The following is a 27,357-nucleotide window of genomic DNA, read 5'->3' on the forward strand; positions in this document are numbered from 1 at the left end:
TATATATATGAAAAGAACTTAAAGTATTAAAAGGATGAAGCATGAGAGGACAAAGTTAAAGTATTGTTATTGGCAATGACATGATCCTTTACTTACAAGACCCTAAAAATCTCCATCATGGACTTCTAGAATTAAAAACCAAATTCAGTAATATATCAGGATATAAAATAAACACAGAGAAATTCATAGCACTCCTACACAGTAATAGTGAATCCACTGAAAAAGAAATTAGGAAAACAATATCATTCAAAACAGAATTAAAAACCACTAAATTCTTAGGAATTAACGGACCCAAGGAATGTGAAAGACCTGTACAGGGAAAATTACTCACTCTGTAAAAGGAAATCAAGAAGTACCTTAGAAAGTGGAAAGATATCCCGTTCCTGGATAGCCACAACCAATATAGTCAAAACAACTATAGTTCCAAAACTGAAATACAGATTTAATGCAATCACAATATTAACAATGTTCTTTACAGAACTAGAGAAAACAATCCCAAAATTTGAATGGAAGTGACCCAGAATAGTAAAAAGCAATCTTGGGTAACAAAAGCAAAGCAGGTGGCACCACAATTCCAGACTTGATGTCATGCTATAAAGCTACAGTGATTAAAACTAAGTGGTGGGCTTGGTATTTAGCTTAGTGGTTCCACTGCCTGCCTTGCAAGTACAAAGTCCAGAGTTGGATCCTCCATGCAAAAACAAACAAACTATGTAGTAATGGCACAAAAACAGGCACATGGATCAATGGAAAAGAGTGGAAGAAATAGAAACAGCCCCAGGCATAAATATCTGATCTTTGCTTGAGGACCACAAAACACACCCTAGAGGAAAGATAGCCTCTTGATACATGGTGATAGTAAATCGGCTATCCACATGCAGTCTAAAGCCATATATCTCACCACGTACTAAACTAATCTCAAAATGGGTCAAAGAACTAAACATTAAAACAACAACAACAACAAAAATCCTGCTGGAAGATCAAATATATACAACTGTCGAAGACAGAGATGGAGGCAAGGACTTTCCTCGATAGCACAAGAAACAATACAATAAATGGATGATATCAAATTAAAGAGCATATATACAGCAAAGAAAACCAACAGAGTAAGGAGCCAACCTACAGAACAGGAAAGTATTTTTGCCAGCTATTCCTCAGAGGACTAACATCTGAAATATATAAAGAACCCCCCATAAATATCACACTTCTCAAAACCAAAGACCCAGTCAAAAAATGGGCAACTGGAATGAATAGACGACCTACAGAAGAAGCAGTACAAATGGCTGGTAAGTGCATGAAAACAGATTCAACATCACTGGCTAGTGGAGAAATGAAAATTAAAATGACACTGAGGTACAGTCTCACCCTGGAAAGGATGGCTATCATCAAAAAAATGTGGTAAGAACCAATGCTGGTGAGGATGTAGGGGAAATGAGCTCTTCTACATTGTTGTTGGGAATGTGAATTGCTACAACCACTATGGACATCAGCGAGGAGAGTCTTCAAAAAGCTGAGTGGAAATTCCATTTGACCCAAGTATTCCCTTTCTAGGTATCTTCCCCCAAAAGTTCACATTACCCTATCACAGGGACACATTCACACCCACAATTATAGCAGCACAATTCATAATCCAGATCTTGGAATAAGAATTTATACGCTAGATCTTAGAAACAGCATGTATGACCGCCAACAGATGAATTGATAACGGAAATGTGGTACTATTCTATATTAAAGATAAACTTGAGGAATTCATAGGTAAAAGGACGCAACTTGAAAACATAACATTAAGTGAAAGAAGTCAGACACACAAGATTAAATACCACATAGTTTCTTTTATATGCAAAATATACATATGTAAATGAGAAGCAAAATAAAAGATAGATAAATAAAAATGAGAAGCTTAGATGACCCTCCAAATTATCTATTGTGGTGTTTTAAAAATATTTAAATTTATGCTTATTTGTTTTATTTATACTACATATATTTCTCAGTTCATTGAAAAGAGTTTTTTTATGCAATATCTCTGTTTTCTTTGTATGAGAGATCTTTTTTTTGTCAATGTTCTGCACAACTACATGAAGATAATTACACTGTGTATTAAGTACTGTTCTCTTATTTCATAATGAAATTTAGTTTTTTTCATAAAATAAAAGAAGAAAGAAAAACCTGCTTTGCCTAAGCTAAGGCACATGAAGTACCACCATCCTCTTTTATTTTTTAAATAATATCATGAAATAGTTTGCTAAACACATTAACAGTTATTTTTAGCACTTCATGTTTTTTATTATTTCATGTTGGTAATACACAATGTATGCACTCATTGTGAGGATTTCGTGCACAGACAAATTGAATGTTGGTCCTATTTACTTACCTTCCCATCTCCTCCCTTCCTGCTCTCTCCAACCCAGAAAAGTCTGTTTATAGACACTTCTCAGAAGTACAAGGGGTCGATAACTATGTAAGTAAGTGTTCAGCATCTTTAGCCACTGTGAAACAGCACATCAGGACTACACTGTGATTCTTTCTACCTCCCCTACTCAGAGTGACCATCAAGAATACAGGAAATAATAAATGCTGGCAAGGATGTGGGGAAGAGGAGGCCTCCTACACTGCTTGTGGGAATGTCAATTACTACAGCCACTGTGTAAGTCCTTAACACAACTAAACATAGTTACCCTTTGATCCAGCTATACTACTGTTTGGTATATACCCAAAGTAATTAAAGACTGCGTACCGTAGCGATACTTGTAGACCCATGTGTATTGTGGCAAAAAATACCATAGCCAAGATATGTGACTAACCTAGGCCCACATCGACAGATGCATAGATACGGAAAATATGATGTATTTACAAAACATAACATTTGGTCATTTGCAGGAAAATGGATGGAATTGGCGATCATCATATTGAATGAAATAAGCAAGACTCAGAAAGTTAAATATTGCATATTCTCCCCTTAGACGGGATCTAAAAAAGATGACAAAGTAGAAGGGAGACTACAGCAGGCAGGAGGAGGGGAGTGAGGGGCGGGGGAGGAAGGTAAGTGAGAGTCACAGAGAGATCAATGCGCTAAGAGTACATTCACACACTGCCCCCGTGCAAAATGACGAGGGAGGTCGGGCAGTGGAGAGATGGGGAAAGCTCAAATATTCCAAAATGAAATTTAAAATCCTTTATCTGTATGAGCAATAAAAACTAGGAAAATTTGGTGAAATTTGTAAAGTGCTTGCTCATTTATCAATTCCTGATATTTAAGCTTGTGTATTTAAAAAAGAAAACTGAATGCATCAGGAACAATGTAGATAGCAGATTGATTTCCCTCAGTCTCACAAGTGTAAAATCCAAAGTTCACCCTTCAAAGCATGGCTGGGAAACTACTTACACGAAAACTTTTCTGACCTTCCTCTCTGGAAGCCCCCCCTTTCCTAAGCATATGTTCAGAGATCTTAATACTTTCTACTTTGAGTTAGGTTGAACTGATATTTTCTACTAGTCTTCCAAAACCTAATGTCCTATAGCTTCTATGATTACTATTGACTAGCAAAGTTAGTTTTCCTTAATGTTAAAGTTACTTAGCTATGTATGACTTTACACTTAAACCGTTTTGTGTTAGAATGCATATATTGTTCTTATTCAGATCCTATACTACATCTAGCATGCTGATTAGGAAAGAAAAGGTACTAACTATGTATGTAGTGAACGAGTGCATATATTCCAGAATCTGCTCTACAATGATGAAATTAGATAGCAAAGAAGGCCATGGAGATTGAGTTACCTCCTGAAATCTTTTTCAAGTTTTGCCACCCTTCCCCCACAATTATTCCCATACATTCAGCTTAGTCTCAGATCCATAACCGGAGTAATTTAGTAAAACAAACAAAATTATTAGTGCTAATAATAATAGTTAAAATGACAGGGTGTTTACTGTTCTGTTTATATACATTTGCATATTTAATTTTAAAGACAGAGTAAGAAAGCCCATTATACAGATGCAAGAACAGAGGCACAAAAAGATCAAGTGAGGTATAAAATCCTGCAGCTGTGAGAGAAATACGTTGAAAGCCAAGCAGCTTGTCACCAGTGTCCACCAGCATAATTACTTGAGTCTATGCATGGCATTATAGCGTGGGAGCCGAGGAAGCTTACCATCGGCCGTGCCTTATGCCAGAAATTTCCAGCTAAGAAGCCGTCTCCTGGCTGGCCGGTTGTCCTGCAATGTATATTCCACTAAAATTTGATATATTCTCAGGTGGCTCAATTCTGTAATTTTTTCAGTTATTGTTCTGTCCGATCCTCACTTCAAATTTTGCTTGAAAAATTTAATTATCCCAACTCTGTCCTATGTAGATGTCCACCACATTTCCTGTCTCATTAGTGTACCTCACAATCTTAGGAGGTAGCCACTGTTGTCTCTATTTTCCAGAGACATCTATGGCTCACAAAGGGTAAATGACACCCCCAACTTAGGTTATCCCCTTATCACAGCTTAGTCTCTTAGCATGAAAGTCAAGTTCAGAACAAGCTATTCATTTTTAAACAACGATTAGTAATGCTATTTCAATGTATTTTTAAACATCTGGGTTAATTTTTAACGTACGTATAAAACAGTAAACCCTTTTAAAGTTTCACTGGCTCAAGAAATAGAATTTAAAAATTGAAGGGGTTCATTAATCACCAGTTACGTTCCTAGACTTATGCAGAAATAGAACTGAAAAAAAGTGTTAAAAATGTACTTTTCCTATTTGCTTATATTTCTTTCGAAAATTATGAGATTATCTCTAAAGTAGCACTGTAATTTCTTTACATTTAGAAAACTATCGGTGGAACAAAGATCTTGTTGGCAGCAAAGGATCAGTGTGTTATTTCTAGGAATATGAGCAGGAGAATGAACAGATCCTGTTGGCACCATTGGGTCTAGTACCCCGATAACAGGACAGGGCTCCGTTATGGAGGGTATGCAAGTCATTCCAGCTTTCGTGAATATTGGCATTTCTTCTAGGGAGGCAGCCAAGAGCTGTGGTGGTTTCATCGGTATTAAAGGATTAATAAATTGGTCTTGGTTTAGAGTAACAGAAGTCTACACGGAGGAAACTCAATCAGTTTCATTATTATGATAGTCTCTAAGGTACAATTGGCTCTGAAATAGCCCCTCATTATTTAAAACAACATGGTAAAAGTGTTTTAATTCTTGCTGCAATAAAAGCTGATGGTAAGTTAGTATGAACCTATTAACGATCCTGTTAATAACTAAATAAGTTTGTGATTTTGGTCCAAGTCACTGATTGGATCTGAGGCCCATCACACCCCACAACGACTTTTATGAAAAGTATCAGGAATTGAACACAGTCAGATCTAGCTGCTTTCATTGAGTATATATGCATAATTGCCTTAGGGGCAACTGGCAGTAAATTTTCCTATTTCAGGTAGTATTCACACTGAAATTGAAGAGAAATTTACTATTATCTGCCACTCTTTAGATAAATGTTCCTTAATCTTCCCCACGCATTTCTTGTGGTCTTCTACTCTGCTATTCATTTCCCTTTCACTTCATTCCCAACTTCCTCAAAATAACATTCACCAGAAAAGCTATAAAATTTCAAGAACTGTGGCCTCCCATGTCTTTGCTTATGTATTTTGCAGTGAGCATTTTACTGATAAAATATTGCACATTCACTTTTGTCCTAATGCAGCCTATATCTTATAAGATGCATAAAATTAAAGGATAAAATAAATGTAAAAGCGTGTTCCAACGTTTTCCTTCTGTATATCCACACTTGCTCATGCCTCTCCCCAGGCTACTGAGCACATCCTGCACGATATTTATGTCTCTCCAATTGTGGGATAACTAATTAGTTACAATTAATTGGTTCTTTTGTGGCAAAGGGCAACAATAATTTAAAACTTGAATGTTTCAAAAACAAGAGGATTTAGAAAATATACTCTGCTCAGCTGGGATGTTAAAGCCAGTGTGACCTTAATGTAAAGTTCTATTATTATTATGAATTCATCTGCAGAGTTATGTATACTTGCCCTGCATTCCATTTCTTTCCTCTCTTATTAACTGATTCAAGATTTAACCACAAACCTGCATTCTTCACCTACTGTTTGCTTTTATTCAATATTTCTTGTGCTATTAGCTTATGTCTTAGCTTACCTATCATTTTGATTTTTATGTCTTGATCTATTCTTTTCTTCTCTATTATATTCTCCCATCCAGCCTCTTACTGTCGTCCATTTTTTACATAATTTACTCTCTTTCTTTTATCACCTATATTGGCAGTGTTACCCTTATATTATTACAAGGCTCCCATATAGACATAGAGGAAATGGACCAAAAAATGGGTGTGATTTTACAAAATTAATACATATTTCAAAGGTAGTGTAAGAAGAATACATTTATTTATATCCGTACTAGCTAATTAATGTGTCATGTTTTCCAGACCCTTGATATATATATATATATATATATATAGAAATGTTGTACCCCTAGAAGGTTTTTATGTAAGATAGTGTAACATGTAATTAATATCCTTTCAATAAGTAAAACAGTTTTAGATACCACAGTGTAAAATGAAAGAACCAAGTATTTGAAATGCCAAATATTTATATAGAGTACTACAGAACTTATATGCAACCTAGTTATTCCTTTCATGGCATGCCATAATATACTGGGCAATATTTAAGTTGGTTGTTATTCTTGAGTATATTTATGAGTTATCCTTCAATATAGGTGATTCCATTCTTTCACAATGATAAAGTTTTTGGAGATACCTGATTGCCCCCAATGCAGATTCCAGGCCACAGCCCTCATCACTAGAGTGCCGTGCCCGTAAGACCTTGCCCTTGCAATGTGAAAGAAAGAAATGTGCATCTTTGGAGGCTCGCCTGTACATGGCGGTGTAGTCCCCCGTCTCCTTTACCTATGCCAAGAGAGAAGGACAATTAGATAAAAAGGTGTCGGAAGTTCTGAAAACATAGAATATACATGTTGAAACAGGATACTGCTAACGTTACATGTGTTGAAAGAAACAGATTTTCAAAGCCACTACTATGCTGGCTTTTAGCAATAGCAGTCAAGTCTAATATAGGGCGATAGCATGAGAACCTAAAATTGGTTTATTGTTGGAATGTGGGATTTTTATTGGAATGTGGATGTAGGTATCTTTGCAAAGTCTGTATCATTTTTGTAATATCTTTGTGAGTTTATTTTGCTTTGAATATGGTTTATATTTTGTTTTATGTGAGCCAATAAAATATGACTGTACATTTTATCATTATTATGGTTATTCACAATGTGATTATTCAAAACCCTTTAATTAGTAAACCACAGGCAATGACAAATCTTAAAAAGAAAGTCTAACTTTAAATCTTTCTTTACATATTTTCCATCTTCACATGTCTTTTGGTTTAAAGATACCACATTTTAGACTGTCTACTTTCTCCAGACCTCTTTGGTTTCTGCCTCGAAGAGTTGCTTTTAACCAGATGTTTCACCCTGCAGATACAGCCCCAGCTCTATGAGTCCTCGTCATACACCACGGGACCTTCTGCCTCAAATGCTAACATCTGCTCTCGATCCACTTGGTTTTCCTTTGATTTCAGTGGCTTCAATTTCATGACCTACTTCCTCATATTTAAGGAAATCACTAGCTCAAAAGGTCAACGTTTAGATATACTACAGAGGCAATCTCTAAGAAACTCATAATAAATATGTGTGGGGCTCTTCTGGTCAGAAATATTGGACACCAAGGAAAAACAAGCTGTCGAAAAAACAAATGCTTGCCAAATTCATGGGTTACAAAGCATGATAATGTATACCTAAGGAATGGTGATATATCTAGAGCAATATTTTAATACATTCTGAGCATTACTCTTATAAGCTCTTCAGTTTTGGTTGTTGTAGAATCTGGAGTGTTTATATCCTGACAAGAGCTTCAGGTTCTGAAATTCAATGAAGAATTTTGTTCATTTACATGTTCACCAAATAATGAGCTGATTAAAGTTCTCTAACTAAAAACGTGTTATATTCTGTTATATTTCACTTTTCCAAGCTGTCATCTTACAGCTTTCGCCCTGGCTGACAAATAGTTTTAAAGACACAATTAAGCATTAGTATCTAGTGCCTCATGCCTCGCAGATATGAAAGTGTGGCTTATGTGTCCCTGAAAAAGTGTTATGTCCTTTAAACTAGCTGTGCTGACTTTAAAAAGGAAGTATTTGGGCCAAGGATTTGGCTCAGTGTTTGCATCACCTGCCTCACAAGTGCAAGGGCTTGAGTTTGATCCCTGGTACCAAAACAAACAAACAAACAAACAAAAAACCAAAACCAAAACCAAAAACAAAAACAAAACTGAAAAGGAAGTATTTGCTTGTAACTCTTTGTAAAACTGTATAAATATTTGCTTTCATTAGACTTTTCCACAAAAGGTTCGGATATGTTATACATATTTGTTTGTCACTACTATAGATATATTATATCAGGAATATCTTTCAAAATTGATGCACATGGATCTCACTTGATCATTTTAATGGCTATATAGCTTTCCATACAATAGTTAAAGATAAACAGATTTTTAGTGATGGAAATTTAAGCTAGTTTCTTTGTTTGCATTAACATGAAATACAACTCTGAATATATCTTTTCCTGAATATATTCTATTATTTCTTTGGCAAAGATTTAAAATGGCTAATTGCCAATTGAATAAATAAAAAATCCCTGTGTATTTAGTTCTACAGTCTTCTCTCACAAGTATATTTTCCTGAATTAAATTTTGAACTTTAACTTTTACACTTAATTGCTTCATTACAAGGCATCCTAAAATGGGTTATAGAGTCAAAGTAAATATTCTGCCAGACAATACCACAACATTTTAGAGTGCTGAAATGCTTAAAATAGAATATTTAAGTTACAACTTGTAAATAGGATATAATTATAGCTCCCAAAATGCAACCATGCAATACTAACAAGTCCAAGGATAAATTCTTCTCAGCATTCCTAGTATTGATATAAATGTCCAAGTGGTGAGCATATGTTTGGGGAATGTTTAATGTTTCTGTCAACAGTTGGGTAAGATTTGTCTTATTTTAGGGGAACTAAGTCATAGGTCAGTTAATACTTTCTTACATCATTATTGCGTTCCCTCCAAAAGATTTGACGGAATGTATGGAAATTTTTAAAAAATCGATCTGAGCATGTCAATTGAGCATGTCATGGAGCATTAACATTTTAATACAACTTGTGTAAGGTACAGAATTTGCTAGGAGTGCAGAATACTTGTTGGCATATTGTTTGAGCAGTGTTTTTTTGCTATAAAGTCTTTTAGTTCACTTAAACTATCTCATGACACATTGGTGGTCTAGTTTGTTAGCAAAACGACAGTTTATAGGAACCAGAACTTTTTCACCACAAAGAGAGTTGGAGAACACCTTCCCTCCCCACCTTTCTTGGTAGGTAGACAGTACCACTTAAATAGAACTAAGAATATTGATCTGAGTTCAGTAGAATTGCAGTTATGGGTTAAGATTATACTGAGAGAGGCTAGAAATTATGATTTCACTATTTCACAAAGCGTCCAAGAGTTCCTTCAATGCCACGTGGAACGTATAGGAGAAGATCCTGCAATTGGATTTATATCAGGACTATGTAGCCCTACATTTTGTGAAGAAAGTCTAAGGTTGCTTCTTTCACATGCAGCTTTTTTAGGGAGCGTGGCATTTCTAGAATTTATGAAAAGGTCCTTCATACAAAAACCTTAATTTTCATTATTGGCCATCTTTGATTAATTCTTAAAGAAAAGTTGTGGCAAGAAACAGATCATGATGTGCATATTGATGGTGAATGGGCCAGGTTATCATAATTATAGTTTTAGCACATCTGGGACAAAGGGGCTTTGTTGCCTCTGAATATTAAAGGGTTTATTTTAAAAATGTAACATACCATTTTATTTTTGATAAACATATACTTTTTGAAAGAAAAAAGAGAAAGGCCCTCCCAGGTACCAAAAAAAAAAAAAAAGTGAAGGCTATTAAGAAATAGCATGACGATATTAGATGTCACTCTTCAGAACGCCTTGGACTCCATAATTACGAGTTATGTGTCAGCTATTCAATTCCACATTAAGACAAAATCCTGCCTCAACACAATTCCAAAATAGAATGATTACAAACTCCTGAAATACTATTAGCACAATAAAAGATTACTGTATTTTAAATTTTACGTACTTTGATAGTTTGACCACGTGGATAATCTTTAAAAATTATGCCTTTGCATTGTAGGGCAAAATGAACATCTACATACTTTTTAATCCCAGCAAAAATACTAAATGATGAAAATAAGGATATTTACAAAATTTCAAAATCCAGATAATCTAAGCACATGTCTTACCTTTCTCTTACGAAGTCTGACTTGGCCATCGGTGGGCTCCTGGGTGGCCGGAGTGTCCTTTACAAGTAAACACTGCACACCATCTTCTGCACTGACCTCAGAAGGGACTTTGTTTTGATGTTCTGAGAATCCACTTTTCTCCAGGTCATTTTCAGCACCACTGGAGCCAGAAGGAGGCTGCTGAAGGGAGCTTCCAAAATCTGCTTTTAACAATGGCAATCCTCCATCCGTACAAGGAACGGCCAAGACCTCGTCTTGTAATTCATGGCCAGTGTCTTTCTCATGTTCATCTTTAGGGAAGTCAGGTTTTCTTCGTTGTTGAGCAATTACAGCAGAATTCACCAATTGCTTCTCAGGCACAATATCTTTCACATTCATAGAATAAAATGCATTTATTTGGGGCATATTTTTAATTTCAGTTATGTTTATATCATCACAAAGCTCCAGGCTTTTACTTACAGTGTCAACAACTTTTCTTTCCCCATTTTCTCCTGCTAGTGCTAAATCAGCCTTGCCAGCAATTCCCCAAGAGCTGTAGCAATCATGGCTACTTTCTGTGATGGGCAATGTATTTACTAAGGAGCCTGCTCCTTCAACACTATTTTGGCCTGAGATTTTATGCTCTTGGGAAGTTAAAATCGGTTTATTATCTGTAAGGTACAGATCAGAATCAGTATCCTCATCAGAAATATGCACTAATGTTTCCGTGCTGGCCTCCAGAGAAAGAAACTGATCTTCACTTTCATAGCTGTCATTTTCGTTCATTTTCTTTGAAACGTGACCCATGGGCCTCCCGGGAAAATCTCCCAGCTCCGTTCCATGACAGCAGTCTGGGAGTGAGACACACTTCTCTTTACGGTCCACATTTAGGGTTGCATCTTTTTCCATACTTGCCTGCAAGTTGTCGGCTACAAGTCCATGATGACATGCTGTGTCACTGTTATCAGTATTAAAAGGCTGTCCCATCCGTTCGGTCACATGTTCTTCCCAGCTTCTCTTTCTGACAGCTACAGACATGTCCTCATAGTTTAACAACCGACAGAGAGATACGCTCCATATGAGGTTAATGCAGATGGAACTTGATGAAAGATTATTTCCAACTCATGAATAGAAGAGAGTGAGTTTTGTCATTTCACCACCTATTAAAAATGTAAACATATGTATTGTTATGGATACATTGACAAAATCAGAGTATACCTTGGACAAGAGAACACCTAATCTGTGCTATGAAGGCAGAGGTAAGATTTTATGAATTTTTTGATTAATAGCTTCAACAAAGCTATTTTTTCCAATTAATTAATTTTATTGGTACATTTAAGGGATACAATGCAGTGACATCCATCATTGGAAATTTGCACCTTTACATAATCCATTTGGGTTCTTATTTTTTCCTCCATTCCCCTGCCCTCCCTTGAACCCCTTCAGCCCTCCCTATCTAAGAAGACTGCTTCCATTTGTGTTTTTCTCATGCTAGTTCCATTCCCATCTATTTTTCTTTGCCCCTACCCATTTCCCCTTCCCCTTTGTGACTTTTCTTCCTATTTCAAATTATCTATTATACCTTTTAGTCCTTATTTACACTTTCTAACAGAGCTATTTTTAAAAGAATTTTAATGCTAGAAATATTTTTTCATTTAACATAACTAGTCAAAAATTATCAGCAACACTTTTAAAAGCATTTGAGCTAGTTTATTAATCAATAAATATATAAATACAAAGCTTCTTTAAGAAAATATTTGAATTTCAATATTCAAAAATTGTGGGAAGAAAGTCCTTGCTCTAGCTTGCCTGCTTTTCTAATTTACTTTTTGTGAACACAGGTCATTAAAGAAATACATTAACTGTTTTGTTTAAATGGAAACAAAGGCCACCAGGGAGCTATTCATGCAAAACTAAAGCTATAGAGACAGCATATGTAATGTATTAGTGTGTGAAAGAGCTAACACCAATCCCAAGTGATTGGGATGCATGTACTCCATAAATGACCAAGAAACACAGGATAATTCAGTTCTGCTCATATTAACATTCCTGGATAAGGCAGCATAACATACCATTTATAATGCTTTAGTAGAGATAGGTCTGTTCATTCATCCTATTACTGCTATTATTAGCTAGCAAGCTAGGATTGTGGAATCTTAAAAAATTAGCTAACTTCTATTCATGAGACCTACTAATGCTACTATGAGTAAGCAAGCTATAGTGTTGAAATTTAAAAAATAAATAACCTGACTAAAGATATATATGTAGGAAGTAAACCCATAATCAAATTAGATCCTGGTTTTAAGACCAGGCTCAGATAGTCAATAAAGTTAATTGTATCCATGCAATTATGAGATTTTGCCTCCCTCCCTCTCCTCACATGTCTTTGGTATGTAAAAACTTTAAACTCCTCATGCAGGAATTCAAGTACACAATAAAGAAGATGTAAGCATGATGAAACAATAGGGCCAGTCTTCAAAAACTTGGGTCTCATTCTCTTTGGCTTCTAAGGAGTTTAGTATGTATATTTCTGTTTGAATTTGGCTATTAAAATTCAAGTAAACAAGAAAACCATGTATAAAACCAGAATATAAACACTGCCCAAGTATCCATTCTTTTGCTTTCAGTTATTTAAGTCCTTAGTGAAAGAAAACAAATGGTACCAATGTAAACTCAATCTTATAAAAATGACTAACCCAATGTCATTGCATAATAAAACCAAAGTACTGGAAGGTAAATGAAAAGTCCCATTTAAAGAGCAGTCACTTTTAGTTTCTATTCTGCACTGGAACTATCACTACTTAACATGGATTGGCTTATTGATTTTAGTCATAAACAAGATTAATTACAGTGCTGATTTTGGGTCATTTCAGTCTTTGAAAAGCACTTTGACTCCCCACCAAAAATTTCAAATTATTCTAACTAAACACATGTTGGAAAGGTAAATATTTTTACCTTATAAATACCGTTAAAGTTAAGGATTATACTAGAAATCTGGACTGCAGGCTGACCAAATATCTTTCTGGATACTATTTGGCTCCCTCAAAAGTCTATGGCCATCTTTGAAAATGGCCGACATTCTCATTTTCCGTGTTGGGCTTCACTTTGTACTCAAAAGAAAATATAAAGTCTCTGAGTTCCATGTATAAGTCATTATAGTGTGGGAGGCTACGGAAGGTGGAAAAAATGCATAGATGCAGGCCAGAAAATTTCTGCTTTTCTGGGCAAATCTGGGTTGTAATAGGGCGGTTCTGTGTTAGATGCTTTCTTTTCTTTATTTTTATCCAGGGTAGAAAGAACAGGCTAACTTAAGAAATGCCAAGTGGTATTACTGTGTCATTCTTAAGCCACATTTACATTTAGGTTGAGCCTGAACTCTGGTTTTGTTTTTTTTTTAAACTAAGGAGAAATATATGGTTTTACTAACTTCTTGGGGGAAAAGAATACACAACAATTTTGCCCTCAAGTCCTTGCAATAATGTTAACTTATTTCGCTCAATCTAACAGTAACTGCAGAAAGAGACTGTAAGATACAGAAATTCCACACAGCATCATTTCTCTGTTCCTTTCTACTCTAAATTCTCTGAACATTTCTAAATTATTCTTATGAAGTACTGTTTTTATTCTTAAGAAACACAATTTCTTTGTGATCATTGAGAGTAAACATCATTACATTTTGAATGCCCATCTCAACCTATGGTCTGATAGTTTTTTTTTCAAAAATTTCATCTCCACAAACTTTCCTACCCACACTTCCTATTTCTGTTCCAATTTTTAAGATTGATAGTTCAATTTAAATGCTGAAAAAATAATTAGTACATAGGAGCATTAGATTGTGGCAATCACATCATCTGACCTTAATGGACTCATTTTGTAAATTATATGAACTGATTAAAATCTGATCTGTAAGAGAAAAGATTTGTAAAAACAAAGAAACAAAACCAAACTGTCTTTCCCTATGGGATTTCTCACCAGGGTGCCTTATTTAAAATTATATTTCAAATTTCTGACCACTTATTTTGCAAATTACTACATTTCTTTTCTAAGTCCTTTTCATGTAGTTTCATTTAAAATGAGCTCAGCTGTTGAGGATTTGGATGCAGGATCTGGAAAAGTGTAGGTCACTCCTGGGTGTTGATTTTATGAAGTGAATTTTCATGTTTTTTTTTTTCCCTTGTGAAATACACTCATTAAACAGCACTGTATTAATATTATAAGATGCTATATGTATGACTAGTTATGCAGTGATTCTAGATAATATCTGTGAAATGTCCAAAGTTGCTTTCTGTGATATAAGTGCATGGGCTATTTAGACATAGAGTGACTTTAAACATATTCTTTGAGTCTATTTTGTAAGGCTTAGTACTCCTTAACATAGACATTGCATGACATGCAATATATACCTTATATTAAACTAAGTTTAAATACTAATATACCTAAAATGACAATTGGATATTTTCTAGTTCAAGAATCATTGACCCATATGTGATATCAAAATGATCGCGCTCTACTCTGCACTTGCTTCTGAAATAAACATACATCTTTTAATTTGGACTGTTAATTAAAAGAAGAGACTGGTGATAATTGCTATTGATGACCCTATGTCCAGGGAAAACAAGGTTCAGGTGAAATTCTGGTGGTTGAAATTAAGACTGTGGCACTATAGGACGCACAATTCTATTACAATCTCTGTTAAAGAAGCGTTTATTTATTATCTAGTGGGAAGGGGACAGGCTGATAAAAATCCAGAATGTGAACCTAAATAATGCATTCTATCTCTCCTACTGGAGCTTTTAGTGTATGAGAAAAACTCATGTAAACAAAAGTAATGTCCCATCACGGCTGCAATAGCAACGATACGTGCACCATTACCATGAAAAACCCTGATACCAAGTGCTGGGGGCGTGCATCAGTTTCCTCCTGTGCCTCCCTAACCCTCCTTCCTTTTCTCCATCTCTCCATTTTTAGAGAGTGGTGCTGGGGATGGCGACTGTACTAGGTTAGGGCTTCACAAAGGCAGAAACTCCTGACTGATATCTTCTGGGATAAGTTTTCTGGGTCAAGATCATCCAAGTTCAGTGGGACTTTAGGTAGAGTTTTCACAGGATGGAAGAAGTCTTCCTTTCTCTCTTTGGATTCTTACTATTGTAGAACAACTCTTGGGGAAAGATAACCGAGGCAATAACAGACTGTAGAGAATTATTTACAATTTGAAAACTCATTGGTCATCTCAGAAGGGAACAGCATTTCTTAGGAATAATTGGGAGAAAATTTGCAAAGCAGAAATTTAGAAAATATTCCAGAGCTAATGGTCTAAGCCTCTGGATTAAAAAGACCTCATGGAATATGATATAGCTCATGGAAAAAATAGATTACATCAAGAAACATCACTGTTAAACTTTAGAATTCAAGAGGTAAGCAAAACCTCCTAAATGCCATCAGACAGATACATAAGTGACTCTGTTTTAGGAATTGGGACTAGAATGGCATTGGATTTCTCAGCAGCAACAATGGAAATAGGTGACAAGTATGATTTCAAAATATAATGCGAGTTTATTTCTACCTTTACATTATAGGAAATACCTTATTTTTAAACCTGTTTTGAAAAACTACTGGAGAGAAAGATTCAACTGAGAGAACAAATAAAGTAAGAGAGGCATGGCATTAAGGAATCCTAGCATTTCACACAAATGACCATGGAATTCCAAGATGAAATTTGTGTAGCAGGTCTAGTGGACAATCAGTTCACATAAATCCTAGTTTTCTACAAGAGATGTCTCAAAGAAAAAAAGAAAGAAAGAGAGATTATGCATGTGACCATGTTGAAAGGAACTGGTCAGAAAGTCAGACAATTGCGATGGAGGAATTAGTGATAGTTACACAGAAAACTAGGGTAGTCAATTATTACATCCACATTTTGCTGTTGTAGTGAAGTTTGAACCACAGATTCTAATGCATGCTAGGCAAGCACTATACCAGTAAACTACATCTCCAGCCCTTTTTAATTATTTTTTGAGACAGAATCTCACTAAGTTGCTCATGCTGCCCTCAAAATTGTGATCATCCTGCCTCAGCCTCCTGAGTACCTGGGAGAATAGGCATGGACCATTGTGCCTAGTTTGAAAAAGTTTTATAAGAAAATGTAAGTATCATACACTACTTGGCTAAGCTGTGAAATTTATTTTATGGAGCCAAAACAATAAAAATACAGTAATACCTTGTTTCACAAACACTTCTGTTTGGGAGCAATTTGGTTTTGCAATCAGAAGGGTTTGACAAAATTTTGCTTCCCTTGGTGAACTCTGCATTGGGTTACAAACATGACGACAGCCTTTTTTACCAGAATCTTAGAATGAATTAAATTGGTGAAACTGGGTCCTCTGTACTGGGTCCTATTTACATAGTCACAAATTATGCAAAAAAAACTTTTTAGCACATAGAGTTTTATGAAGAGTAAAGTTAGGGATAATGGGGAAAATAGTTGCAGAGAAAGCAAATATTCCACTTCTATTGCAAGAAGTGCAAAAATCATATTTTAATCATATTTTTCACAAATATACAAGTAGGTATCTGGTAAATATTGCTTGAGTTTTCTCTGAGTCTCAGAAATCATGTTAATTAATAACCTAATTTTATTATGTTCTATGGTAATAATTTTAAGATTGAGCCAATACAGCGATTTGAGATTCTCTGTAACACATCCGATGGGCCCAAACTGTTCTCCACCTTCTCCACTCAGCAAACCATCGCCTCATGATTACACACACGGTAAGCTCATGTCTTTAATGAGCTAATGCTGTCATTTTGAATATTTACCCTGGGCAATTGATGTCAGTGAAGTCTCATAAGATTTTTTAGATGATTTTTTTTTTCCTTTTGTGATGATTTCCTTTCTTCCCCCAGCTTTCCTGGATTCAGGGTATGCATTCATGGTAATCATCTCAGTCATGGTCTTTCAGAAATGTTATCTGAATACTATTGTACAATCCACAAAATGTTATATAAAGAGCAATCAATCACGAAAAAGACAAATTTTCAATTGCATCATTTCTGGACTTGTCTGGGACACCTCACTTATAGTACTGGGAAAGATGTAAACTTTTTAATTTATTTCTTCAAAAGTGGATACAGATAGCCATACATTTGTAAGAATAAACAAATGAACATGTGACTGACACTTGGGCCTTATATGTGTGTGTAAAATATACTTGCACGGTATAAATATGAATAAATAAATAAGTGACTGACTCCAGAATTTTTCTTAAATATTTTGACACTGATCCTATATAAAATAAAGATTTAACCATATTCCTTTTGTTCCCTTAGTTTTCCTTAGATGGCATTAGTTCTTTTTGTTTTTGTTTTTGTTTTTCCTTCCTACTTAGGCTATGTTAAAATTCTAGGTTATGTTCTGCACCTAATTACAGCATACACAATAGTTACTACAGAGCATGTAATCAATCATGGTGAGAACAAGAGAAGATAGAAGGGAAATAATAATTTTTACTTAGAAGTAGATTGTGCTTTCTAAAAGTACTTTTGGAAGAAAGAATGCATCTGAGCCAAGGAAAGAACACCTCTAAATTGGCATGTTTTGCTGCTAAGGGGTCACACACACTGGTGGAGTGCAGGCCAGGGGAATCTAAATATTCCTAGTGAGTTGTAATCTTACTATAGCTTAGCCTACTCCAGGTGGTCGCATTTGTACATTGTACCTGCCCGAGACACTTATTGAATTAGACAGAGTAGACAAATAAAGGATGCTGGAGAAACAGATACAACTGCCGTGCAGTGTAAATGTCCCCTTGTAGTGCTAGAGTAAAACTTCATCACAATGAACAAATGTGGAGGCCAAAATGATAATGATTTTCCCAGGTTGGGCACACTGGTAGGACCCTCCCACTGCCTTCCTACTCATTAAACTGAAGAAGGTGCTTTTCATTGTCAGGCTGAAGCACCGCCAGCAAAATGCTGAGGAATGGCAAGAACACATCCAGCAGATATGAGTTTTTTTAAAAAAAATCCTTTATGTTAATGCACGAATAGCAAAAAAGATAACACCTTTTTAAAAAAAGTACATCTAGTCAAGACAATCAACTTTCAGGAAAAGACAATTAGTGCTTTTTCTTTAAAATATTCTGATTATCTACACCAAATTACAGAAAAGTAGAGTTAGCCCATGAGAGAACTTTTTTTAACACCATGCAGAAATTCATTTCCATATGACTTGATGTGATGTCCTTTCTTTAGCAGTCATCTATGCCTTAATTGCCCAGAAAAATCATTATCCATCTGATATCACATACATTGCACAATGGTAAAATTTATTCCTCATTAGTTGTTTGTTCAAAGCATGATGTTTTGTTAAAATAGTTCATTACTAAATTGTTGAATGGTAAATATAATAATATAATGTCTATGCTTCCAAGTGTTTGAACAGAGTCACCATAAATTACAAAATAAACTATATAATGAGTCAAGGGAAGTAAGTAGTATATTAGATTTTCTAAGAGACACACCTAAGTTTCCATCAGTTTTCAGTTTTCAGAAGAAAAATGAAGTAGTAGCCATTCAAATGAAAAATATTCCTATAATGTTAACACTTTGTTTTGTATATTTCAGCCCTTTTATAAAACTTGGAGAGCTTTTTTTTTTTTTTTCATTCTTTGCTCTCAGAATACAGTTACTGCAGGAATTAAGGCAAATTTGAAAAGTAACCCTTTCAATCTAATAGAAGTCTGCTCATCAGAAAAGAGCAGGGTGCTACAAAATTGTACGGTATTACTTTGGTGGTGCCCTATTTTTACCTCCAGGTTCCTGAGTGGTATCTAATTATCTTGCAGGGAAGACTTAAGGTCTTGGTAGTGTTTGACTTACCACCCACTGCACAGCTCTAGGCAGCTGGTCACAGAGATTCTCTGAACTTTTTCTTAAGCTTTCCACTTGTAATTTGAGGAAATTTTGGCATACTTCATGACATTTCTCTGCTATCAATAAAGCTTTTCTGATGATATATGTTTTCCAAGAGATCCCTGAATTATCACAGTCCGGAAAGGCAATCTTGCCTCATGACTGTAACATTTCTAGTTATCTATTTTCTGGAGGTCTCAATGTTTGATCTTTTAAAAGGTCACAGCCCTCTCCATAGTAGCATTCCATATTATGTAGACCACTTGGGGCATTTAGAAACACAGTAAGCCTTCAGTGAGTTCTGCAAATAAGTTTGTTAGTGAACAATCATTTTTACATGATATCTCTTTTGTACAAAATTCTTTAAAATCAAAAAACATATTTCCTTTACTCTGAACTTTTCTCAGTTGGAATTTTTCATGCAACAGGAAATAGCTTAAATGTTAAAAGCTTGGCTCCCCCTCCCCATTTTCCTTTTGGACTGAAAAGTAGTAGGACTGAAATGTGGTTTTGCCTCATTACCAAAAGATATTTCTGTTCACTAAGAGACATGGGTTATAATGTTTTATCATCATCTCAGTGAGATGATAGCTTTGCTTTAAGTGGTCATTTTATTTTTAGCTTTGCTATCATTTCTAAGAACACTCTAGCAGTGGAGAGTAGCCACTAAGTGTAAATAAAGATATGGCTACATTGACACAGGTGCTTGGATAGCAAAATGACAACAGAGGACTGAATTTTGAATCATTCCATAAGCGTAACTTTCACTGAAATCAGAAACAAAAATTTTTGGAAATTTAACTTCCTCTGTGAGCTTAGTATACTCCCACAGGCCAATTCTTGTGGTAACGACTTTTGTATTCTATGCTTAGTGTCTGTAATTTCATCATTCTTATTAACTATGTGCATTTGTCTGTTTTCATCACATGTATTTATCTATATACCTAAGTAATATTAAGGAAAGGTATTAGACATTTTTGATAATAATGATAAAACTGATAGTAAAAAGTGCTTGTATTTATTAAGCATACCCAGCAGACCAGGTACTGTATTTGGTGTGTTCCTCATGCTATCTTTAAGTAATAATATTTACAAATAGCCTATGACAGGGGTCCACAACCCCTGGACCATGAACAAATACACGTTCACAGCCTCTTAGGTGCTGGGCCACACAGCAGGAAATGCATGGCAGGCAAACGAGTGAAGCTTCCTCTCTATTTAGAGATTTCCATTACAGGTGTCGCCACCTGTGCTCTGCCTCCTGCCAGATCAGCAGCAGGATGGGGTTCTCATAAAAGCACAAACTCTGCTCTGAAATGAAGTGGGCAAGAGGCATCTAGGTTATGGATTCTTTATCAGAAAATAATCATGAAAAATCCATGCTGTCCAAAGTCCATCCTTGGAAAAATTGACTTCCACCACGAAACCAGTCTCTGGTGCTGAAAGACTGGGTAATGACTGCGCAGTGATGCAGACAGTATCATTGCCCTAATTTAATAGGGAGAAACAGGGGGAGGGATAAGTTGTTAGCTTAATGTAAAACATGTTTTGGTGGGCTGAATTACCTTTTTTTTGTGTGTGTGAAGGCAAGATGTCTGTTAAGGAATTTTTTGTGTGTGATTTAATTGCCCCAAATGTCTGTGCCTCAGTTTGCTCACATCTATAATGGAAATGATGAAAAAAATTGGGGGTGGGATAGTAGTATTGGGTTAACTTAAAGATGAGCTACTGATATATGTTGAGGACTTATTTCAAGACACGTAGCAAGCACCCACTTGATGCCAAGTGACAACACCAGAATGACAATGGTGGTTGTGATGGCAATGTTGATATAATGAGAAAAGTCCCTTTAGTTTTTGAACTGAGCTACAGAATCTGAGGATGAGAATAAATAAAACATTTGCTTGCCCATATTATTTCCGTAGAGCTGTGCTTAAACCAAAACGCGATGATTCAAATGAGAACGGATCAAACGGCAAAGGTGGATTCAGAGCCAGTGTTCTGGCTCTGCCCATGAGTTTTCAGTATACCTCTCCACTTGCACTGCGGAAAAATCAATACTACCCCAATCTCACTGGCTTCAGGTAACTTGTAAAGTTAAATTTTTTCTGGAAATTCACAGTTGTGGTCCTTGATGGACTTGTAATGCCATCTTACAAGAGTGTAGTCAGCCTCTGGTCTTAAGCTCTGATGACTATGCCAGTCACTTGTTTTTCTTCCCCTTTGACAATTAGCATCCTATCATTACAGGATGCCTGGAGAGTAAAATAAAATTTCAACTCTCACATATTCCCACGCCTCCACTCTGCTTTTCTTGCTCTCCTGTTCATTCCACATTTATTTGTTTGCAAGTATATATTGGCAGTTGCTAACATCTAATTTGGGTTAATAAAAAGAAATGCGAATTAAGTCTCTAAACTTGCTCTGTGATCTTCTATTTCAGAATTGATTTTCCCTCTGAATTATTTGCACTGTATTGATAAAACACTGTTATTGATCTAATACAGATATGCACACATATGCACACAAACAGCAACACTGTTTTCCACTTAGCTCTCAAGTAAACAGCACTCACAGTGTTCATAATGTATGTATTGCCTTTCAGCTTTTTTGCATCTGTGATCCTGTTTGAGCTTTTCTAATTCACTTCTATATATTTTATAATCCACTGAATCAGAATCAAATATCTTTTTTTTTTTTTTTTTTTTTTTTTTTTTGAGACAGGGTCTCACTATGTAGTTGAGATTGACCTGGAACTCACTATGTAGCCCAGGCTGGTCTCAGACTCAGTGATCCTTTTGCCTCAGCCTCCCGAGTGCTGGGATTGTAGTTGTGCACCACCACACCCTGCCTATTTTTTTTAAACTAGACTTCAAGGTCTTTGCTTCATTTTGCTTAATTTCCTTAATAATTAATCCAATGTAGTTCTCAATACTCTAAGTTAATTAGCCATCTAATTCCAACACAGAGCCATAGAAATAAATTCTCCCTGTAAAGTGAATAAAGAGTTATGTTTATCAGCAAACCTGTTTGGAGTAAACTGCTTTAAGGGACCTATTCTCATGTGCAATTATTGACATTTCTCCATTTCAATACTGAAGTCCTTCATCAAGCTTTAGGTCATTTTTTACTTGGAACTTTGTGACAATGATGGTTTCCAAAGCTATTTTCATTGTAAGATGATACATCAGTTCATGCATTTTCCAAGAAGAAACAAATAAAATCAAAATTCAAACTACATTTTAGACTTACTTTAAGCCTATAAGACCCAATCCTTTATAAAAATATTAAGCCATGTCTTAAAAATTCAAAGCAAGTTATACAGCATGGAAAAAATCTTTTTAAAATTATCATTTTCTTAAGAGGGGGGGGGGACAGGAGTAAGATGTTGTCTTTAACTAGACCCTCTAGTAATTACCCAGGCAGTTTTATAGACTAGTACTTTACTTCAGTGATTCCTCATTCTGGTAATGTCGTTTTGATGACGGTGGAAAGAACTGTTGAACAGTGTTTTAAGTTAAAACTCAATCTGGTTCATGAAAGTGGAAAACAAACAAACAAACCTAAAATAGCACCATGATATACATTCTTTTTAAACAAACAGCATTTTCTAGAGATGGAATCTATTAGTTTTATGACAAAATAGTATTTCTATATACACAGCAGCACACATTGTCATATATAATGTACAACAAATGAACCAGGCAAGTTTCTTATTTTTACTGCACTGATATTTACTTATATACTGTGAACTATTCTGTATTCTACAACTAAAGGGCTTTGCAGAGAGGTTAGAGTCGATATTTGATTCACAGAATCAAATAATTGAAAATAGGCAGCAGAAAGGAAGATGTAATGCTTAGATTTAACTGGTCTAGAAATGTACAGTAATATTTTACTGTTTCCTCTTAGGCTTTTTATATTTCCATTGGGGGAAAACATGCACAGAACTAGAAAGAGATTAAAGCTACAGACATTTAGGTTAGAGAAAAGGAAGACTGGATACATAAGATCCTCTGACCAACTCCAAAGGCAGTTGTAAAATCATTTCTGAAGCTCGGTTGAGTATAGGAGTTCTGTTTAAATGTATTTTTAGAAGCATAGCTTAAATTTTTTGAAATATTAGCGTAAGGATTGATTTTCTTGGCATAAGCATGAAATGCAACAAAGTAGTCACAAAAGTTATTCCTTTAAAGTGTTGTTTAAGGCATAATACATTTTGAAGGGAAGTTTTCGCATTTGAGAAAATTTCATTGTTTAATGATTTTTTTCCACATTAATGACACTTGTGCAGTTTTAAATCCTTTTTTTAAAAGAGAAATTCCAATTCTCTCTCTGCAAAGTAGCCTTCTATTGGACCTGATCACACTTTATCATGCATTCCTATTTGACAGAAAGATACTGAGGTGTAAGAATATGTAAATTATCAACAAGGTACTGTGGTTCCCCTCTCCTCTCTTCTACTGGCTCCTGGGGTGACCTTGGACAGGTCACTTTTGAATGCCATTCTTCAACCTCCTTGTTGGCACCTCAAGAGAGTGTCAGAAGTCATGAGCTCTCTTGCTCTTTGCCTGACATTCTATTCAGAAATTTTCTTAATTCACTATTTAGATGAGATCAGAACTACAATTTTTTTTTAGTGTTCTGCGATTGAACCCAGAGCTTTGTCCATGGCAGCAAATATTCTACCACTGAGCTACACCCTCACCCCAGATTTTCATTTTTAACATTTCAAAAATAAATTTCTCACATTTAAAAAGTCTTAAACTGTTAGCAAATAATTAAAAGTAATCAAAATAAGTTATCCTAGCATAAAATTAAGAACAAATTAGCTAATAGAATAAGTGGTCACCTTATACTATAAGAAAGCTTATACTTAAAGCTGTTCCTTGATTTTTTATGATTTGTCAAAATTTCTCTCCACCTTTCATTTAGTATGCTAGTGTTTAGTAAATTTAGAAATATCCATGAATAGTAGTTCTCTCTACATACTATTTCATATTATTCTAAAAAAATGATTTTTAGTGCAAGAATTCACAATTGTAGCTGAATATTATGTATTATAAACCTACACTGTTTCAATCAATACTGAATTCTTTACTTGTAGACTGAATATATAAATATTGAGAGAGTTATAGATTTAAATCCAAGAGAATGTATGATTATATGAGGGATGGACATATGATCAATTTTCATACAATTGTACTCATTTTGGCTGTCTCAAAATAGTAATCAGTGTCAAAATAGTCATGAGTGTCATTTACTTCACGCAAAATATTCACACAACATATGATCTGAGCAGCAAATCCAGAAAATTTACTGTAAGTTATATCCAATTCTGAGATTAAGTACCAGTCACAACAGAAATAATTTCTGAAATTTTAAATTTCCTTTTTTTAATGAAATTTTAAAGATGTACATTGCTTAAATTGGTTTGGAAAAATACTGAAGAATCCAACCTTCTGAGTTTTAAATCAGGCATTTGGAGATTTATTAAGAAGAAGTCACTTTAGTGGTATCTCTTCTTCTTGGCAAAAAAAGCAGGGAAGGAAGGATTCACTCATGCCTCACACTTTTGTGAGAAGATGTGTTTGTTTTTATTTTATGCTATACAATAAGAAAATAGTCCTTACAGATCTATTAGTAAACGAGTTGAGCATAAAAAGACATAAAAAGAAAACGCTACTTTATAGAGGAAAAGAGTAAACTCTATTTGGGTCATATTTTAGAGATGACATTTTGCTAAAAGTATTTGACTCAGTACTTTACTTAACTTTTCCTCTTCCGATTTCAGGGTTTAGCTCTAAGACCTAGGGAGTCACCAAATGAGTGCAAGATGCTGTCATTACTCTCCCACTCTGCTTCTCCCTTCTCCACAGGTCCCTCAAGAGCATAAAGATATCCAGGCTCTTACCTAGACTCCTAGGAGGAGCTGCAGCGCCAGGCACAACACGGTTCAGAACTCAGGCTAGGAAAGAAGTCCGTCCCTGTGAGCTTCTCCAAAACATAAGTTCACGTTTCGCGGTTGAGATCATGGCTCTATTCTAAGCAGTTTTATGCAGTGTGTGATTCTAACAAAAACACCCTCCGCAGCTGGAGGCAGCCTCGGCTAAAGCCGGATCCTGTCAAGGCGGTCCCAGGGACTTCTGTCTACTAAATTCAGACTGATGTTTTGCGAAGGGGGCCTCCACAACCAGGCCCAGATTGCCTGGAAAGTATTTCCTGCCTCTGAGAAGTGTGCATGTGAGAAAGACTGCGAGGCGGAGGGGAGGGGAGAGCCGAGCAGCCTGGGCATTTCAGGAGTTCTGATTTTACACAGAACTGAAGTGGGTTTGTCAGAGCTCTCGAGGTGATTAGCTAGAGAGTCATAAAGTCCTAGAGCTTTTTCTATCCCACACTGCTTATGAGAAAAAGGGAGGGTTATATCAAAATACCTCTGCCAACTCTCATTTCAAAAGACCTTTAGCACAAGATGAATTTAGTTTTCGTATCATCATTATTCCAAAAATTTTAAACGTTTAAAAATATTAGCTAGAATTTAAAATGCTGCAGCCTTGCATGCTGTACCTGCGAAAAATCTGTAAAATCCCGAGAATCCAGTAAGTCGAATATTTTCTTCCAGTTATCAAAATACCTCTGCCAACTCTCATTTCAAAAGACCTTTAGCACAAGATGAATTTAGTTTTCGTATCATCATTATTCCAAAAATTTTAAACGTTTAAAAATATTAGCTAGAATTTAAAATGCTGCAGCCTTGCATGCTGTACCTGCGAAAAATCTGTAAAATCCCGAGAATCCAGTAAGTCGAATATTTTCTTCCAGTTCTCTTTGAGCCCAAGAATTCTTCACAGAATCAAGTCGTTTAGTTTGTGTTACAGCGTCTGCTGCATTACCTCTAGCCAGAATTCTCCAGATCTACACAAACCCAGTGCTGGAAAAGCAGAAGACAGACTCCATCTTGATCGTATTAGAGTCTTGCTGACACTAAACACTTGCAACTGTTTCCCTCTAGCCTAACAGAGTCCCCGAATCACATCTCTAAACCGGCTCACAGTCCTTGCATCCTTGGTCCGACACAAATTTTGTGAACTATCATCTGTTTATCTTTGTTGCTTTCTTGTGCCTCCACTGAATGACTTCCCCCTGGCTGCTCCAGGCTGGGAACTTGGACTACCATTTGGTTTTGATTAAAACCAGACAGCTAACTCTGGAGAATTTAGGGAATAAGCTAATGGAAACTGCAAGTATGGCTTTAATTAGTACATCAATTAATAATAGATGTTAGCTCGTCTTATAATAAGATGTCACTAATACAAATGCTCAAGTCATTTCAGGAAAGCAGTTGGTTGTACAGTTCTCTTTCCTTGATGAGCCAGAAATCTCTGCAGGGAGAGTGGAAAGAAAGAAGAGGGAGGTGGCCTTGGGACATCCAGGTTGTGAAGAGGCCAGTGGGGTGGCTTCGTTGTTTGTAAGAGAGAGGCAGGAAGCAGCATCTCTGAGTTTAATTATCTTGTCTGGTTGAAATTACTCAGTAAAGTCTCCCTTCTTTATTCACAATTAGTGGATCCTATGGTTGTTTGTGACCAAAGCATTTTTCTCAGGGTTTGATGATCAGATTAATGTAATTGTTGAATCTATACGGAGATTTCAAATATCTAGTTTTAATAACATGCGTAAGAATAATCCTAAATTTGATGTGATAAGTGAGTAGCATATAAGGAGTTATAAGAAAGGTCAAGGCTGTTTGCACTAATATCTGTCCTTTTCACTGAAACTCTAAGTACTTCTCATAGTTCACATTTATTCTGAGTTGGCTCTGACTTTTATAACAGCAAGCTGGTCCTCAGATATCACAATGACCATCTTTGTTAAACTCCCTGTGAACACTGGACAGGTGATAACTTGGAGAAGTACGTTGTATAGCTACTGTCCCCTAAAATCTCTCAAAATTAATGCAGAATATGAGCTACGGAGTGACACATCAAATAGCAAAAATTACTCTTACCAGCTTGACTCTGAAGATGAGAACTATTCATATAAAAACATGGAGGCAGAAACGATTTAAAAAATGTAGATCAAAATCT

General features: G+C 35.7%; 1 protein-coding gene across 2 annotated transcripts in view; it reads right to left on the bottom strand.

The window, feature by feature from the left end:
- The window catches only part of LOC104860930 (rho GTPase-activating protein 7), a 114,738-nt gene extending 89,115 nt beyond the window's left edge, over positions 1–25,623 (bottom strand). Inside the window, exons 1-2 of one of the 2 annotated variants that reach the window (XM_033765392.1) lie at positions 25,188–25,621; positions 10,385–11,523 (exon numbers count right to left, since the gene is read on the bottom strand). In XM_033765392.1, the coding sequence (XP_033621283.1) occupies positions 10,385–11,401 (1,017 nt within the window). In that variant the 5' untranslated portion in view covers positions 11,402–11,523; positions 25,188–25,621. Of the gene's footprint in view, positions 1–10,384; positions 11,524–25,187 lie in introns of both variants that reach the window. The other variant, XM_033765393.1, reaches the window with a different exon arrangement.
- Positions 25,624–27,357: the final 1,734 nt, after the last annotated feature.

This window comes from Fukomys damarensis, unplaced genomic scaffold, assembly GCF_012274545.1.
Source record: "Fukomys damarensis isolate Sample0158 unplaced genomic scaffold, DMR_v1.0_HiC HiC_scaffold_18, whole genome shotgun sequence".
In the NCBI taxonomy this organism is placed as follows: Eukaryota; Metazoa; Chordata; class Mammalia; order Rodentia; family Bathyergidae; genus Fukomys; species Fukomys damarensis.